Source organism: Leptonychotes weddellii, chromosome 9 (assembly GCF_054177405.1).
Source record: "Leptonychotes weddellii isolate Sample4059 chromosome 9, ASM5417740v2, whole genome shotgun sequence".
Taxonomy (NCBI): Eukaryota; Metazoa; Chordata; class Mammalia; order Carnivora; family Phocidae; genus Leptonychotes; species Leptonychotes weddellii.
Genome location: NC_138377.1, coordinates 106,616,175 through 106,632,317, shown reverse-complemented (window position 1 = coordinate 106,632,317; position 16,143 = coordinate 106,616,175). Strand labels below are relative to the sequence as shown.

Here is a 16,143-nt window from a genome sequence, read left to right as displayed (position 1 = left end):
AATTATCTTGGTTCAACAATGAAATTAATCTTCCCTGAAAATATACTGGCAAAATGCATTACCTATCAAAAGTGTACCAAGCTGGGGTATTAAAATTTTACTATGGATAATTGTGAACTGATTTCAGTTATAAATAGTTGCCAGTTGTTTTCTATTATTTTTTAATATACTATTACTATCTTGAATAGAAATATTCAAAATTCTAAGACATTAAAAAGTCTTACTTTCATTTTGGGGTACGAATGAATTTTGCCTATTCCTACCATGCTGTTAAAAAAATAAATTCCTGTTACCCTATTCAGTTTTATAAACAGCATTGGTCAATGTATACTAAGTTAAATCAACATAATCTTGATTGCTAACACTCAAATTCTCAAAAATTTTTTTAGAGATCAAAAACTAAATTTTCCAAATGACATTACAATGACCTGATCTGTAAATTTATCACTGACTTGAGACTTCTAATTGTGAACAACTTTAACAAAAGAATCTTAAAATTAGAGCCACCAGCCAAAAAAAAAAGAAAAAAAAGAAACAAACTGTTCTCCACATTTCTTAGCTTTTAAAAATCTTACTTCTTTATTAGATTTTCAAAATTACCCCTCACTGCAGTTCATTTAGAGTCCAAGGACAAGAATGCAAAAAAAAAAAAAAAAAAGAGAGAGAGAGACTCCAGCAGCTCAAATATTTTAGATCCTCTTTGCAGTATATTTACATTTTCAATTTTGCACAAAGTTATATTAGAACTAAAAATTGGGGCATGCTGGAGGTGACAGTGACTTGGCACTGACACAAATGCAAAAATTTCACTCCACCCTCTCCCCCAGGGAGCAAGCAAATCACCTTTGTGACACACCTGGTCTCCACCAGCCTTGTGGGTAAGTACCCCAAGATTGCTTCCAAACTTGTTTGTATGTCTCAGACAGAAGAGCTAAAAACTGATGATAACCCCATGTACCAGCTGACTCATTTTTGAAAGTGCGACCCTCCAGCATCAGATGTCATACTGTAAGGAGGCAGAGCAGGCTTGCAAAACAAAAAATAAACCTGCTGGCACTAAGGGAAGAGAGGCAGATTAGAAGCTTTCAAACACGCAGGCGGCAAAACTTTCAAAATTAACAGGGATAGAGAAAGAGAGAGGAAAAAAAATGAGGACACAATGACAGGAAAATTAAAATACTACTGCAAAAAGGTAAGACACAAGCAGAGGGAAAACAAATCCGAGTCTTAGAAGCACAATATATAACTGCTACAAAGTTTTGAGAAATGGGATAGAAGTTAAATACATCATCAAAAGGTAACTACACTGTTTTCCAATTTCTGTTCCCTAAACAAGAGAATATGTAAACATTAGCATCAAATTGTCACCAAATTATTATAAATATAGTGGATTACCATTTAATATTAACATATATTCAAGTGAGCTACAAAAAAACATTTATTTGTCAAACCAAGTAATTAAACCAATTCAGTCTAACAGAAGGACAAAAGAATAAGGAAGGAATGAAAGAGTATTACCCTAAAACAAGTCTATCCTGGGTCTCATAAACATGGTTATTAGCCCAAGCTGTTTTCTACTCAAAATGGAAATTGTTTTTAATTAAAAGAAAAGTGAATATACAAAAAACTAACAGAAACACTTTTCTGGCAGTTATAAGTAATAGTACATGTCTGAATAAATTTCTAGTCATTCTGCTTATATTGCTGTAATACTGTAAATAACTTACCAAAAAATATCCTAAAGTTAGCATTCATTTCCAAAACTATGAAATTATCTAACATCTACCAATTGTTTCAAAGCTTTACTTTGGCCACTAAAGAGTCTCTTTATTCATCACTGTCGAGTTTTGGAAGTAAGGATCTAGTACATGTTCATAACTTTACCAAATTCAGGATATAACCAAAGAGGGAAAAAAAAAAAAAAAGTACTGACTCAGGTTAACCTAAAATTTGTCACAATAACAAACCAGAAAAAAAATTTTAAAACAAATAGTAAGTAATATTAGAAAATAAAAAATAAGTATTGGAAGTCTCTATTTTAGGGTCTTGATCTGGATCACAGAAAAGTGATCACAAAATGCCTCCTAATCTAAATACTGCAGCATGAGCCAGAACATTCAAATGGAGGCTCATTTCCAATAATAATGGGTGCAGCTTGTCCAGCCTGCAAGTCACTCCTTTTACCTCCACTGCAACTCTTTAGGAAAGAAAATCACACCTTATTAAAGTTGTAAAAATTTCTAGAGAAGCATTTTAGTTAGAACTCTCACCACATAAAATGCACATTGAGAATTTTTTCATAGTTTTTATAATGTTCATAATAACATATTTAAAAACTTGAAATTTTTGAGAAATACCTTCCTGTTTACTTATACACACAGAACTGGGGGGGAAAAGCATAAAATATTTTAGGAAGGATATTTAATGGAGAAGCGCATTAACACTTAGGTAAACTATTCACATTATTCCTGCCAACTATACATTTTCTTCATTTTTTACAGCACGTATTTTACTTTACAATAACAGCCTTTTAAAGGCTGTAAAATAACATTCAAAATTACCTTTTACAAGCTGTGGCCATTCGGTGACATCAGGGTGATCACAGCTTTGAGTCACTGATTAAAAACAGGTTGTCACACCAGTCTAGCTGCTAACTTGATCTGAGCGTAGGTTTAATAACTCTAACAAATTAAACAAATCTTTAGTTAGAACACTTTAATATATAAACCCAATCCATCGTTCAAAAAATAATCTTCAAAGCTTCAAATTAGGTGTCAATGCAACATTCATCAGAAGAGTAATTATTATAGAAATGCTTTTAAGGACTATTTTCCAGCATTATTTTTCCCCTTAAATGATCTCTTGAGAAAATGTGGTGATAATCTCTTGTACTTTTATGGAGTGTTACAGTTTACAGTGCACTCTGGTCAACAGTATCTTGCTTGAGTCTCATGACAACTTTGGCTCTACCTCATCAGGGCAGATACTACAGTAAGAATTTAAGAAAACAAACAAAAAACAAACTAAGCAGACTTAGAGTGATTAATTGACTTGCCCAAGATTTTAGAATTAGTGCAGAAGCTAAGATTAAAACTCAAACCTACCGATTTCCTATCCAGGGTTAGAATTTTTTGGTCTTAGTTTTACTATAGGAGAGTTTCATAAGTTATGTATATGTAATGGAGCAAAGATTTAGAATATGGCAATTGTTTAAATAAGACTAACAGTCATAGGGTTTTCCAGGTAGTCAAATGCTTAATAAATAATTATATACATACACACACACACACACACACACACACACAAAGTCTAGTCCTACTTATTCTATATTTAAGTAAGGTAATCTAACATTAGCCCAAACATCTTGGGTACTTCATGAAAATCCTTTCTATTCTTTCTCAGCCATAAATCCACTAATACTCAATTTCATGAAGAGATTGGCAAAATATAAAAATATGTCCTCCTCCCTCAACCTAGGATCTTTTGATTCCCTTACGTGGCCTTAGCTGAACTTTCTTGATTGTCATGGTTCAAATTTATCAGACATCCTAATCCTACATAATTCTGGCAAAGATCTACATCTGAAATATCCCAGTATTGAGAACTCATTTTGTGCAGCTAGTTTTCCCCTTAATTATTTCCCTACCAAACTGTATATCCAGGCCAAATCTGAAAAGTGAACTAAGGAAAAATGAGAAAATTAAGAGGGAGAAAAAAATACCCTTGACAGTTAACTAAATAAAATAAAATAAAATACCCTTTGATAGTCACTTCAAAGTGACAAGAGACAACTACAGAAGGTGGTTACCAGCATGGACCCAAAACTCAATATAAAATAGTAAGGTATCTGAGAATACGAAGAGAAGACTTGAAATATCAGTGCTTAGGCCCATACCTCTACAGCAGTCTATAAACTTGGGCTTCAAATTCAAATAAAGGTGAGGGTTGGCCTTAATATATATAAATAACTTTAGGTGACTTCAATAAATGGGACTTATAATCCCTGGAATAATACAATTTCCCTATCATAGCTACATGTCTCCTAATAAGAGCCTAGGACATTCCTGAGGCCACGTGAGGAAGAGGCAATGGCGTCCCTGAAATGAACCATGTTCCCTCTTGGGTTCTCTCTCATAATACTAAATGTGTATATAGATTTAGAAGATCCAAAGAAGTCTAACTTTCTAATCTGTCAACGTCTTAAGTTAAAATACCTCTTAACTAATCAACGGAAGTAAATTAATTCATTGAAGAGCTACATGTATTTTGAAAATTACTGAGTCAAGTTCTCTCTACTAGTCTCCTTTTTTATGAGGTCCAGTGCTCAACAGAGCACAAACAAGCTCCAGAGCCAATCTGGATTCAAGTCCCTGTTTGGTCACTTACTAGATGGCAACTCTTGGGCAAGTTCCTTAACCATTCTGAGCCTCATTTCATTCATAGGGAGAACTAAGAGTACAATAGTGTCTTTTTCAGAGGGCTGTCCTGAGGATGAACAAACCAACATATAAAATTGCTCAGAATAGTGCCTGGCACATAGTAAGAGCTCAAAAAATGGAAGCTATTATTAAACTCATATAGTCTAACAGCCAAACCTGCCCCATCCAATCTTCTCATGCATAAGATTTCACTTCTCATAACACATTAACCTCTTCTGATTTCTTTCAGAATCCCACTTATGTCCCTCATAGTCTACCTGGCAGCACAGTGATTTAGTACCTTGCACATTGCTTTAAAAATGGCAAGCACCCAAATTTGCTGAAAATGTTTGTCATTATATTCTAACTATGACATTAAGATACACATGCAATTTTGAATTCCAAAAAATAAAAACAGAAACATACCATATTTCGCCAAACTTCTGAGGAGCTGGTGAATTCTAAAATCAGGTTCTTACAGATTTTTAACCTAAAATATAAAACACCTCACTCAATTCTTTTCACATAACAACTGGATAAACTCAAAAGAAATTTTCCCCCAAAATTCATTAAAAGGAAATTCATTTTGTTAATATTTATGAATATCCAAAAACATATGAACAGACAAGTGTCCCTAATGCTGTTGCCAGGATGCATGCAAGGGTGGTCAGACAGGCCCTGTTGCCTCAGTGCTTTCAGCTGGCAGAGCCACGTTTCCCATATTCATCCACAGGGCTTACAGCTTGCCATTTCTTTACTCTTCCCTTCTTCCAAAAGGGCTGAAAATGTATGAAAACTGTTTGACTATATGCCTCTAATTCCTTCAGATACCTATAACAATTTAGCTTTTAATTAAATTCTCTATGCTAAGCACCTGCTATGTTAGGTACATTTTACAGGCACCTGTCCACTACCTCCTAGATTAGCAGCCTCAGGCAGGTCTTTTGTCTCTGAGTCTCAGGTGTCAGGTCATTTTGAGTTTTAGAGAAAATGTTTTCACAGTACGTAGGACAATGCTTCCTGGCACATAACAGGAGCTCAATACATGGTAACAATGACTATTTCTTAAATAAAATATTTAACATTTCTATCGAAACTAAACTCACCAAAAACCAAATTCTGAGCTTGAAGCATGCACCCAAATAATCACTGTAAATTCTTAACTCATTTGTATATGATCGGAGCATTTCTCAGTGGAATAAGAACTGCAATCTTTTAACCCATTTCCTTTCATCATATATGAAGAAACCAATTCCCAAAGATTAAGAAACCCACCCAGTGCCCTACAGGTTGATGGTAGAAAAATGAATGCTCAGCATATACATATTTTTTTAATTAACCAAGTTTTAAGACCTTAGAGGACCAAGGTCTCAATCTATTCAATAATAGAATCAGCTGGGAAAATCTGTAAAAAAAATGGATACCTGATCTCTACTTTCAAAGACTGTGATTCAGTGCATAAAGTGGGGGTACATGAATCTGTATTTTTAACATACATTTCAGGCAATGCACATATCCCAATTTGAGAAACCTTGCCTTAGAAGATTAGGAACACATAAAAACAGGGAAATATACCAAATCTAGAATGATATAGGATAAGCAAGACAAACCTTAAGAACCAGAAATGTTAGGTATTATCTTTGCAAATTTACCATTAGCACCCTAATACCAGATCTAGTGCCTTTATTTATATCTGTGTCCCTCTCCAACAGAGGGCTCAGTCTAATAATAATCTAAGAATAAAAAATGAAATCTAGTAAGATATGCCTTTATTGGTCTACATTCATCTGCCCCTCTAACATTTTCATTATTCTTAAAATGGTCCATCTTCCAAATCTCACTCTATATATACACAACACATATATACATGTCTCTATATTATTATTACTATACCTGGTATGTGCTTCATCTCTTCCAAATCTCACTCTATATATACACAACACATATATACATGTCTGTATTATTATTACTACATCTGGTATGTGCTTCATCTCCTCTCCAATAGCCTATTTCCTTCACCTCTTTCTAAACCTAGGTCAAACCTTAATTTCACAGACTACCTTTTCTATCACTTTTTTGTTGCGTTCCCTCAGCACTTCCCTTCTCCTTTGCACCATGGTTATCTCTTAAATTTATGGGTAAAGCTTCTTGTTGAAACTCTTTTAAGTTTTGTACATTTATAAATTTCACAACTGATCAAAGACTATTCTCATCCATTCTATAGTTAGGCTAAAATGTTTAAATACTGCTTTCATATAGTATTCCCCACATAATCCCCTCAACTCCATTAACCCATGAGTACTGGCTCCTTATTTTCCTTCAACTGCTGAAAGACCTGAAAACCATTAGCTCAGCTGCTGATATACAATACCTTCCACCTACTGACATTTTTCTTACAGAAGTCATCATCTTTCCTGTGTATTCTAAATCCTGTGGCCCCTAATCCTACTTTATTTCTGTAGCATTTCACTCTACTAATCGTTCCTCACCTCCTCTCACTTCCATAATGCTGTACCTACCTACATTCTACCTCTGACAGCAACTAGGCCTTCTGTTAATTCACCTTCCTAGCTCTCATTCTTGGTCACTCAAGTTTCTTGCACTAGTCCTTAACCTAAATTAATTATCCGTGCAATTCCATCCATTTCCATAGCACCTCTATACTTAGGATCCCTAACTCTACATCTTTAAGTCTTTAACTTGAGTTTTAAGTCTGCTACTCTCAATTACCAATGGTACACATACACTTGATGTTATCATTAGCATCTAAAATCAAATTCAATTATTTCCCAAAAAACTCACTCCCAACTTAAATGTGCCCCATCTAGCTGTTCTTCTAGTTACAGACTGAAAAAATTGTTGCCATTCTTTATTTTCTCCCTCTCATTTTTATTTAGCCTAACCACTATGCGGGTTGATACTTGTTAACCTTCAAATTCTTATTCATTCATTCAAAAAATGTCTACTAGCTGAAACTAATACAGTGTTATACATCAATTATATCTCAATTAAAAAAGTGTAATAGATTTTGAGTGCCTATGAAGTGGATAAAAACACAGTTAAAGGGGCGCCTGGGTGGCTCAGTTGGTTAAGCGACTGCCTTCGGCTCAGGTCATGATCTCAGGGTCCTGGGATTGAGCCCCGCATCGGGCTCCCTGCTCGGCGGGAAGCCTGCTTCTCCCTCTCCCACTCCCCCTGCTTGTGTTTCCTCTCTCGCTGTCTCTCTGTCAAATAAATAAATAAAATCTTTAAAAAAAAAAACAACAAAACACAGTTAAAGAAATTAGACATAATCTCTTGTCCTCATGTAATAAGCAAAATGGGTACAAATAATAAAAAACCACAGTAAATTATGCATTTGCAATGTATAATTCAGTGTTATGAGAGAGAAACACAGGATATGGTAAGTGTATATAGAGTTCTGACAATCTGGGAAAACAGGAGAGGCATTCTTCATGAAGTGACATATAAACTAAGCTCTGAGGCATGAGCAAGATTTAGCACACATATTAAGAAAAACCTTGTGAGATAATAATGGCTCTATCAGTCCATTCGCCTAGTCATATTCTAAAGAGAAGGCCCCCTCTTTCCCAGTACAGCAAATTGTTCACCCAGTGCTACCAATTCTATCTCAGAAATCTCCCATATTCCAACACTACTCCCAATTCTTCCTTTGTTGACTTTTAGTTGCTTTCAGAATAAAACTAAATCTTCCAAACATTTCAGATCAAACTATACACAACTTGGCCCAAACCTGCCAGTCCAGACTCTGGATCATTCATTTTTATACTTCTAATGCTTGAAGATACTCACAGAGAGGAAAGTTTTCTCTTAAGTGACTTGCTTTATTTAGATCATTTAACTAGTAAATAAAGGTTATGATTCAAACACAAGTTGTCTGATTCTAAAGGCTATCCTCATTCCACTGTACCATACTTCTGATTTATAATCAAATCCTGTAAATTTTACCTTTGAAGTATCTCGTTTCCTTATTTTTCTCCACGTATACCAAAATAGTACAGACCCTCATTACTTCACCTGGTTTCCCATTTGCCTGTATCCTTTACTCCCTCTACTAGAATTATCTTCCCAACTTTGTCATATCACTCTCAAGCTCAAAACAGTCTATGCCTCCCTAATGCCTACAAGATACATTTCAAACTCTACATATCATATGTGGTCCTTGTCACTGATCTCTACCCTTTCATACAAGCCTTACTGCCCACTACATAACATTATTACCAGGCACTTGATGATCTAGTCCCATCCCTGGATTACTGGTTATTACATACTGGCCGCCATCAGTATTTCTGACTTCAATGTTTTGTTTCTCAGGTCACTTCACTCAGAAATACTTCCCTATCCTTTCCTAACTAAACTCCATCCAACAACAATCTACCATACCCTATTAAAAACTCTATTCATTCTAAAGGCTGTATCTCACAGGGTTCTCTAAGCTCTTCTGTAAATAACCACTGTCTTTTGGGTCTTATTATATGCTATTAATACAATACTTATTAATTTCTACCCTATATTATTTTCTGCCTTATATTATAGCTATCTATATACATTTATCAGTGCTTCTAGTTGTAAACTGGTTCATGGTACGGCTCATTTTATCCATATTTTTTATTCTCATAGTAATGGAAACTATGTTTTCTTGACACCACACCTCCCCTCTACAAAAAAAAAAAAACAATCAGGATCCTGACAAAGGATTTTGGGCTAGTTCCAAATGGAATTCATGTATAAACAAACAAGGGTATCATTTTTTCCCAATTAACACAAATTTAATCCAATGCCAATTTAACAAAAGTTTTGAAGACCAAGCATACCAAAATAACCAAGAAAATTTCACCTTCTAACGGAAGAATAATGTCTCTTTTTCTCAAGAAACTTGTTCTACCAGGGATTAAACCACAGAATATTAAATAGTATAATTAAAATCAGTACAACTCTCAAAAACCTGACAGTACTTACTAAAACTAAATGCATGCATACTCTAGGACTTGAAACTTCCACTTCTAAGCATACATCAAACAGAAATGAGTATATATTTAGTGGAATGTTTAGAATAGCAATATTCTAAGTAGTCCCAAACCGAAAGTAACTAAATTATCTGTCCATCAACAGCAAAATGAATAAATTGTGGAATATTCCTAAAGTGGAATACTATACAGCAACTATCATAAACTATCAACGACTACAACCAACAATGTGGATGAATGTCATAAATATGTTAAGTGAGAGAAGCCAGACACAACTAAATATGATGGACTCTAGTTATATAAAGCATAAAAACAGGAAAATCTAGTCTATGCTATTAGAAGTCAAGATAGTGGTTACTCTTGAGGGAAGAGAGGTAGTAACAAAGAGTGTAAAGGGGCTTCAGAGTTGCTGCTGCTGTTATTTCTTGATCTGACTGCTGGCTAAATGTACTCACTGTGTGAAAGTTCGACAAGCTATGCGTACATTTTATGTGCACTCTTCTGTATGTATATTATACTTCAATCAAAAGTTTATTTTAAGGTAAGGTATGAGCATTAGATAAACAGTAAGTGGAACAGAAGGTAAGCCCAGAGAAAGACCCAAAAGTATGGTAAGTGGCTTCTTGTCCAAAAAAAAAAAAAAACAACATATGAAACAGCTGTTTTCAGATCTGGGTAACAGACAATGCAGGACTGTGATCCATGAGAGAACCAACAGAAATGAAGTGAGCACCCCAATGCTCAGATTTCTGTCTGGAGGCACTTTCCAATCTGTAGCCAATAAAGGGGAAATCTAATCAGAGGGCAACAGTATCACTAAAGTGAAAAACTCAGAGTTCCAGAGGCTGAATTTGTAAAACAGAATGAGAGGAAGGCAGTTATGCAGAGAAAAGGCTCCAGAATTCTGCCACTTGGCAATCCTTTGATTCTGCTCCTAAACTGTAAGGTAAAAGACTCCTTGAAACTAGAGAAAGAGGAGCAGTGAGCTGAAATATTCCCAGTGCTCATACAGGACTGGGAAATCCCTAAACTCCCCCGAACCAGAGTGAAGAGAATATACCCACACTAGGGATATTTTGTAGAGAACTAAGAAGGGCCATGCCTTTATAGTAACTACTAGCCTCAAATAAAGACTTCTGCAGACACACCCTAATATAACCTTGAGGGATCAAAGTGACCAGCAAGTTACTTAGCTGGCTGCCAAAACAAAGTTTAATACTCAAAAAAACAACAAAATCTAGTCACTCAACAACAGACTATTACGATGTGCAGCATCCAGTAAGAAATTACTAAATAGGCAAACAAGGAAATATGACCCAGAACCAAGAGAAAAAACCAATCAATGGACCCTGAAATGAAGAAACTGATGGAACCAGTAGATAAGGGCTTTCAAATACTATTATAAATATGGTCAAAAATTCAAAGGCTATGTAAGAAATGGAAAACACAAATCAAATGGAAGTTTTAGAAATACAAACTAAGATATCTGAAAGTATTTGACACTATAGGAAGAAAAAAAGGAACAATGAAACAGAAAACAAAGCAAACTGAAGCACAGAGAGACAAAAAGACTAAAAATAATATGTTAATGACCTGAAGACAAGATCAAATGGTCTAACACATATGTAACTGGAGTCCCAAGAAAAAGAGACCACGTAAGAGGAAGGGAAGTGATTTAAAAAATACATAGAAGAAACAATGGCTGACACTTATTTCAAATTTGATGAAACCATAAATGCACAAATCAAAAAAACAAAAACAGAAAAACTGAACAAATCCTAAGCAGGATAGTCACAAACCAGTGATAAAGAGAAAATCTTAAAAGGAGGCCAGAGAGAAAAGACCCTAAGTACAGGGGAAGGAAGATGGGTATAACCATAGACTTATCAGAAACAAAAAGCTAAAATGGGGCACCTGGGTGGCTCAGTTGGTTAAGCATCAGACTCTTGGTTTCGGCTCAGGTCATGATCTTGGGGTCATGGGATCGAGCCCTGCACTGGGTTCTGTGCTCAGCACAGTCTGCTTGAGATTCATTCCCCCTCCTTCTTCCTCCTCCTCTGTTCCTCCCTGGAAATCTCATATACTGTTGGTAGGAGTGTAAAACAAAACAAACCAATTTGGAGAAAAGATCTGGTATTGTAACTACCCTATAACCCAAAAATCACAATCTTAGGCACTTACCCAAGAGAAAAGATATCATATATATCCACACAGACTTTCAAATAATTGTTCATTTTAGCTTTATTCCTAACAGCTAGGAACTGAAAACAGTGTAAGAATGAAGTTACAAACAACTGATACATGCAGTAACATGGATGAATTTCAAAAATATTATGCTGAGTAAAAGTAACCTCATATAAATTCTAGTGCAAGGTAAACTAATCTAGGATGAAAAGTGACCAGAACAATGGTTGATTTGGAGAAGTGATATGGGGACAGGAACTGACTAGGAATGGGTATAGGTTCTATAACTTGATAGGACTTAAGTGCTGCAAAGGTGTACACATTTGTCAAAACTCATGGAATGATGTATGTGGTAGATTTTATTTTCCAAAGATTGCCACCACAATATAATCCATCACACATGCTCTTCTTACAAGGTCAACACTGGCATTCTCCATCAGGTAGTGGGGTCTATGTCCTTTCTCCTTTAATTTGAGTGGCCTCTGTGATTCTTTCAGTCAAGAGAATGTGGTACTCTGTGACTTAATGCTAGGTCATAAAAATGCCATTCACTGCCATATTGAATAAGTCAGCCACTTGGCAAGGAAGCCAAGCAACCACATACATATAAAGGCAACATAGTCCTGAACTCTAGCTGAAGTCCTGACAGCCAGCATCAATCTCCAGATTTGTGAGCCATCCTTCAGATGATTCCAGCCTTCAATTATCAAATTACATCAGTTATCAAGCTTCTCTGACAAGCTTAAAGCCAAGACAAACTATGCTTTCCAGTCTCTGCACAAAGCACAAATTCATAAGCAAACTAAATGTTGATATTTAAGGGTGATTTGTTAATAACTGGAACAATATACCAAAATCAGTTAAATTCAATATACTAAAGTTATAAATTACTAAGTTTTAGTTACAATATACATGCTGAAGTTAAGGATGAGGAATACTAATAACTGCAACTTACTCTGAAAAGCATCAAAAAAATAAAACAAATTAATGGATGGACAGATATGACACAAAGCAAAATGTTAATTGTGGAATTACATTCTACAATTATTTCACACCTGTATGAATTTGAGTATTTTTCCTAATAAAACAATAAAAATGAAATAGAGGCATTTTCATGCAAACAAAACCTAAAAGTTTTTTAGCCAAAAGATCTGCACTTTAAAAATTTCTAAGTCCTTCAAACCTGGGTCTACATAAAGAAATCTATACAAATCTACACAAAGGAAAATGAAAATGGTAAGTATGAGCATAAATACCAAAAAATGTTGATAATTTGGTTTAATAACTTGGTTTGACAATTTCTTGGTTTTTAAATGTCTTTACAAAACAACTGGCCGTTTAAAAGAAATAATTACAAATAAGACTGTGGAGTTTATAACTTATACAGAAGTAAAATTTAAGACTACAATACCCAAAAGGATGACAGAGTGTAAACAAATTTATACTGTATTAGAATTCTCACAATATACTGATAAATATATATATATAGAGAGAGAGACTGATATAAACTAAGGAATATTGTAAGTACTAGCACAACCACTGGGGGCAGAGGAAGAATAAGGTATAAGCTAGCAGCAAAGATCAAACAAACTTCTATAAAAACACTCAATCCAAAAGAAAACAGGAAAGGGGAGAAAGAAGATAGATGGAACAAAGAGAAAACGAATAGTAACTTGGTAGTCTTAAACCTAACCATATAGTCAATTATAATAAATGCAAATGGACTGAATACAGCAAGAAATTATAAAAATCAATCAAAAAGATGCAACTATATATTGTCAAAAGAAAGACACTATACATAATGACAGGTAAGTTGGAAAAGATATAATATTCAAACATGAATCATAACAAAGGAGGACTGGTTATACTAATACCAGACAAAGGAGACTTTGGGATAAGAACATTACCAGAGAACCACAGAGAGATATTTCATAACAATAATCAATTCAACAAAGAGATCTAACAGTCCTAAATGTGAAAGCACCTAATAGCTAGAGCTTCAAAATACATGAGGCAAAAATGGACAGACCTGAAAGAAAAGATGGCAAGCTCACAATTACAGTTGAAGGTCTCAGTACTCCTCTCTTGGTAATTAATAATTAACAAAAAAAAATCAGTAATGACACAGAAAAAATAGATATATCTAATAAAGAGTTTGTATCCTGAAAAGAATGAGCGAAGTATATGGATACTCAAAAAAGATATACACATGGCCTATAAACACATAAAAACGTCTCAACATCATTCTTCATCAGGGAAATGTAAAAACCATGATACTTCACACCCTTTAGTATGAAAATTGTTTTTTAAAAATAACAAAACAACAAGTGTTAGCAAGGATGTGGAGAAACTGGAATCTTGTGATTGCTGGTAGGAAGTAAAATGGGTACAGCCACTGTGGAAAATGGTATACCGATTCACCCCCCAAAATTAAACAGAATTACCATATGGCCCTGCAATACCATTCCTAGGTATATACCCAAGAACTAAACATGCAACAACTGAAAGCAAGAACTTGAAGAGATTATCTGTATACCCATGTTTACAGCAGCCTATTCATAATAGCCAAAAGAAGCAACCCAAGTGTCCAGTGAATGAATGGTTAAACAAATGTGGTATTTTTACATACAGAGAAATACTATTCAGCCTTACAAAAGAAGGAGGGGCACCTGGATGGCTCAGTCACTTGAGCTTCAGACTCTTGATTTCACTCAGGTCATGATCTCAGGGTTGTGAGATCAAGCCCAGCATTGGGCTCCCTGCTCAGCGAGGAGTCTGCTTCTCTCCTTCCTCTGCCCTTCCCCCCGCTCATGTGTGGGTTCGCATGCTCACTCTTTCTCTCAAAAATAAATGGAAAGAAGGAAGGAAGGAAATTCTGATACATGCTGTAACATGAGTGAACCTTGAGGATATTATGGTAAGTGAAACAAGCCAGAAGCAAAAGGACAACTATTGTATGATTACACTTACGTAAGTAGCTAGAATAGTCAAATTCTTAGAGACAGAAAGTGTAACAGTGGTCACTGGAGGCTGGAGGGAGGGGGAAGATAACAGGGGCAGGGGAGTGTTACTGTTTAACAAGTACAGAATTTGAGTTTGGGATGATGAAGAAGTTCCAGAGATGAGTAAGAGTGATGGCTGCACAACATGAATATACTTTATGTCACTGAACTGTACACTTAAAAAAAGTTAAAATGATGGATTTTTTTTTTTTTAAAGATTTTATTTATTTATTTGAGACAGAGAGAATGAGATAGAGCATGAGAGGGGGGAGGGTCAGAGGGAGAAGCAGACTCCCCGCAGAGCAGGGAGCCCGATGCGGGACTCGGTCCCGGGACTCCAGGATCATGACCTGAGCCGAAGGCAGTCGCTTAACCAACTGAGCCACCCAGGCGCCCAAAATGATGGATTTTTATGTTACGTGTATTTTACCATAGTTAAAGAAAAAGAAACTGCAATGGGATACCACCACACACCCATCGGAATGTCTGCAATTTGAGAGTATCAAATGCTGACAAGGATTTGGAAGAACTGGAACTTTCATACACTGCTGGTGGGAATGCAAAATTGTATAACTACCTGGAAAATAATGCCTTATAAATATGAACATAAATTTGTCATGTGATCCAGTAATTACAACTTAAGGTGTTTACCCTGGAGAGATGAAAATATCTTCACACAAAGACACATGCAAAGAGTACCTTTATTCACAACAGCCTAATGCTGGAAAAAAATCTAAATGTTCACCAAAAAAATGAATAAGCCAACTGTGGCACAGTCATACTATATTTTTTAAAAAAAGTGATAAACACAAAATGTATCTCTAATACATGCTAAAAGAACAAAGCCAAAAGAAGAAGAGTATATAACTTATGATATCATTTATATGCAATTCTACAAGAGGCAAAACTAATAAGCAGATCAATGGTTGCCTAGAGCCAAAAGCGAGGAATGACTACAAAGGAACATTTTTAAGGAGTAATTCAAATGTTCTAGATCTTAATTGTGGTAGTTGTAACAGTATATATATATAGGCATCAAAATACATCAAACTGTACACTTAAAAGGGGGTATACTTCATAGGATATAAATTATACTTCAAAAAACTTTATTTTTTTAGTTTATGAAAACTTAATATATAAAAAGGTGGCATTTTGGGGCACCTGGGTGGCTCAGTTGGTTAAGCGTCTAACTCTTGGTTTCAGTTTAGGTCATGATCTCAGGGTCATGGGATTGAGCCCCAAGTCGGGCTGGGCGCTCAGCAGAGTCTGCTTAAGATTCTCTCTCCCTCTCTCTTTGCTCCTCCCTTGCTCACGCACACATGTACTCCCTCTCTCTCTAAAATAAATAATCTTTGGGCGCCTGGGTGGCTCAGTTGGTTAAGCGACTGCCTTCGGCTCAGGTCATGATCCTGGAGTCCCGGGATCGAGTCCCGCATCGGGCTCCCTGCTCGGCAGGGAGTCTGCTTCTCCCTCTGACCCTCCTCCCTCTCATGCTCTCTGTCTCTCATTCTCTCTGTCTCAAATAAATAAATAAAATCTTTAAAAAAAATA

At 35.6% G+C, this 16,143-nt stretch overlaps 1 protein-coding gene across 7 annotated transcripts in view; it reads right to left on the bottom strand.

Annotated features, from left to right (window-relative positions):
- UBE3A (ubiquitin protein ligase E3A) overlaps positions 1-16,143 on the bottom strand; it is a 100,706-nt gene that overhangs the window by 70,348 nt on the left and 14,215 nt on the right. The window contains exons 2-4 of one of the 7 annotated variants that reach the window (XM_081831483.1): positions 4,845-4,908; positions 2,562-2,681; positions 844-1,056 (exon numbers count right to left, since the gene is read on the bottom strand). The exons of 2 other annotated variants lie outside the window; for them this stretch is intronic. In XM_081831483.1, the coding sequence (XP_081687609.1) occupies positions 844-995 (152 nt within the window). In that variant the 5' untranslated portion in view covers positions 996-1,056; positions 2,562-2,681; positions 4,845-4,908. Of the gene's footprint in view, positions 1-843; positions 1,057-2,561; positions 2,682-4,844; positions 4,909-16,143 lie in introns of those variants that run through there. 4 more of the 7 variants (XM_081831484.1, XM_081831485.1, XM_006729440.3 and 1 more) reach the window with 4 other exon arrangements.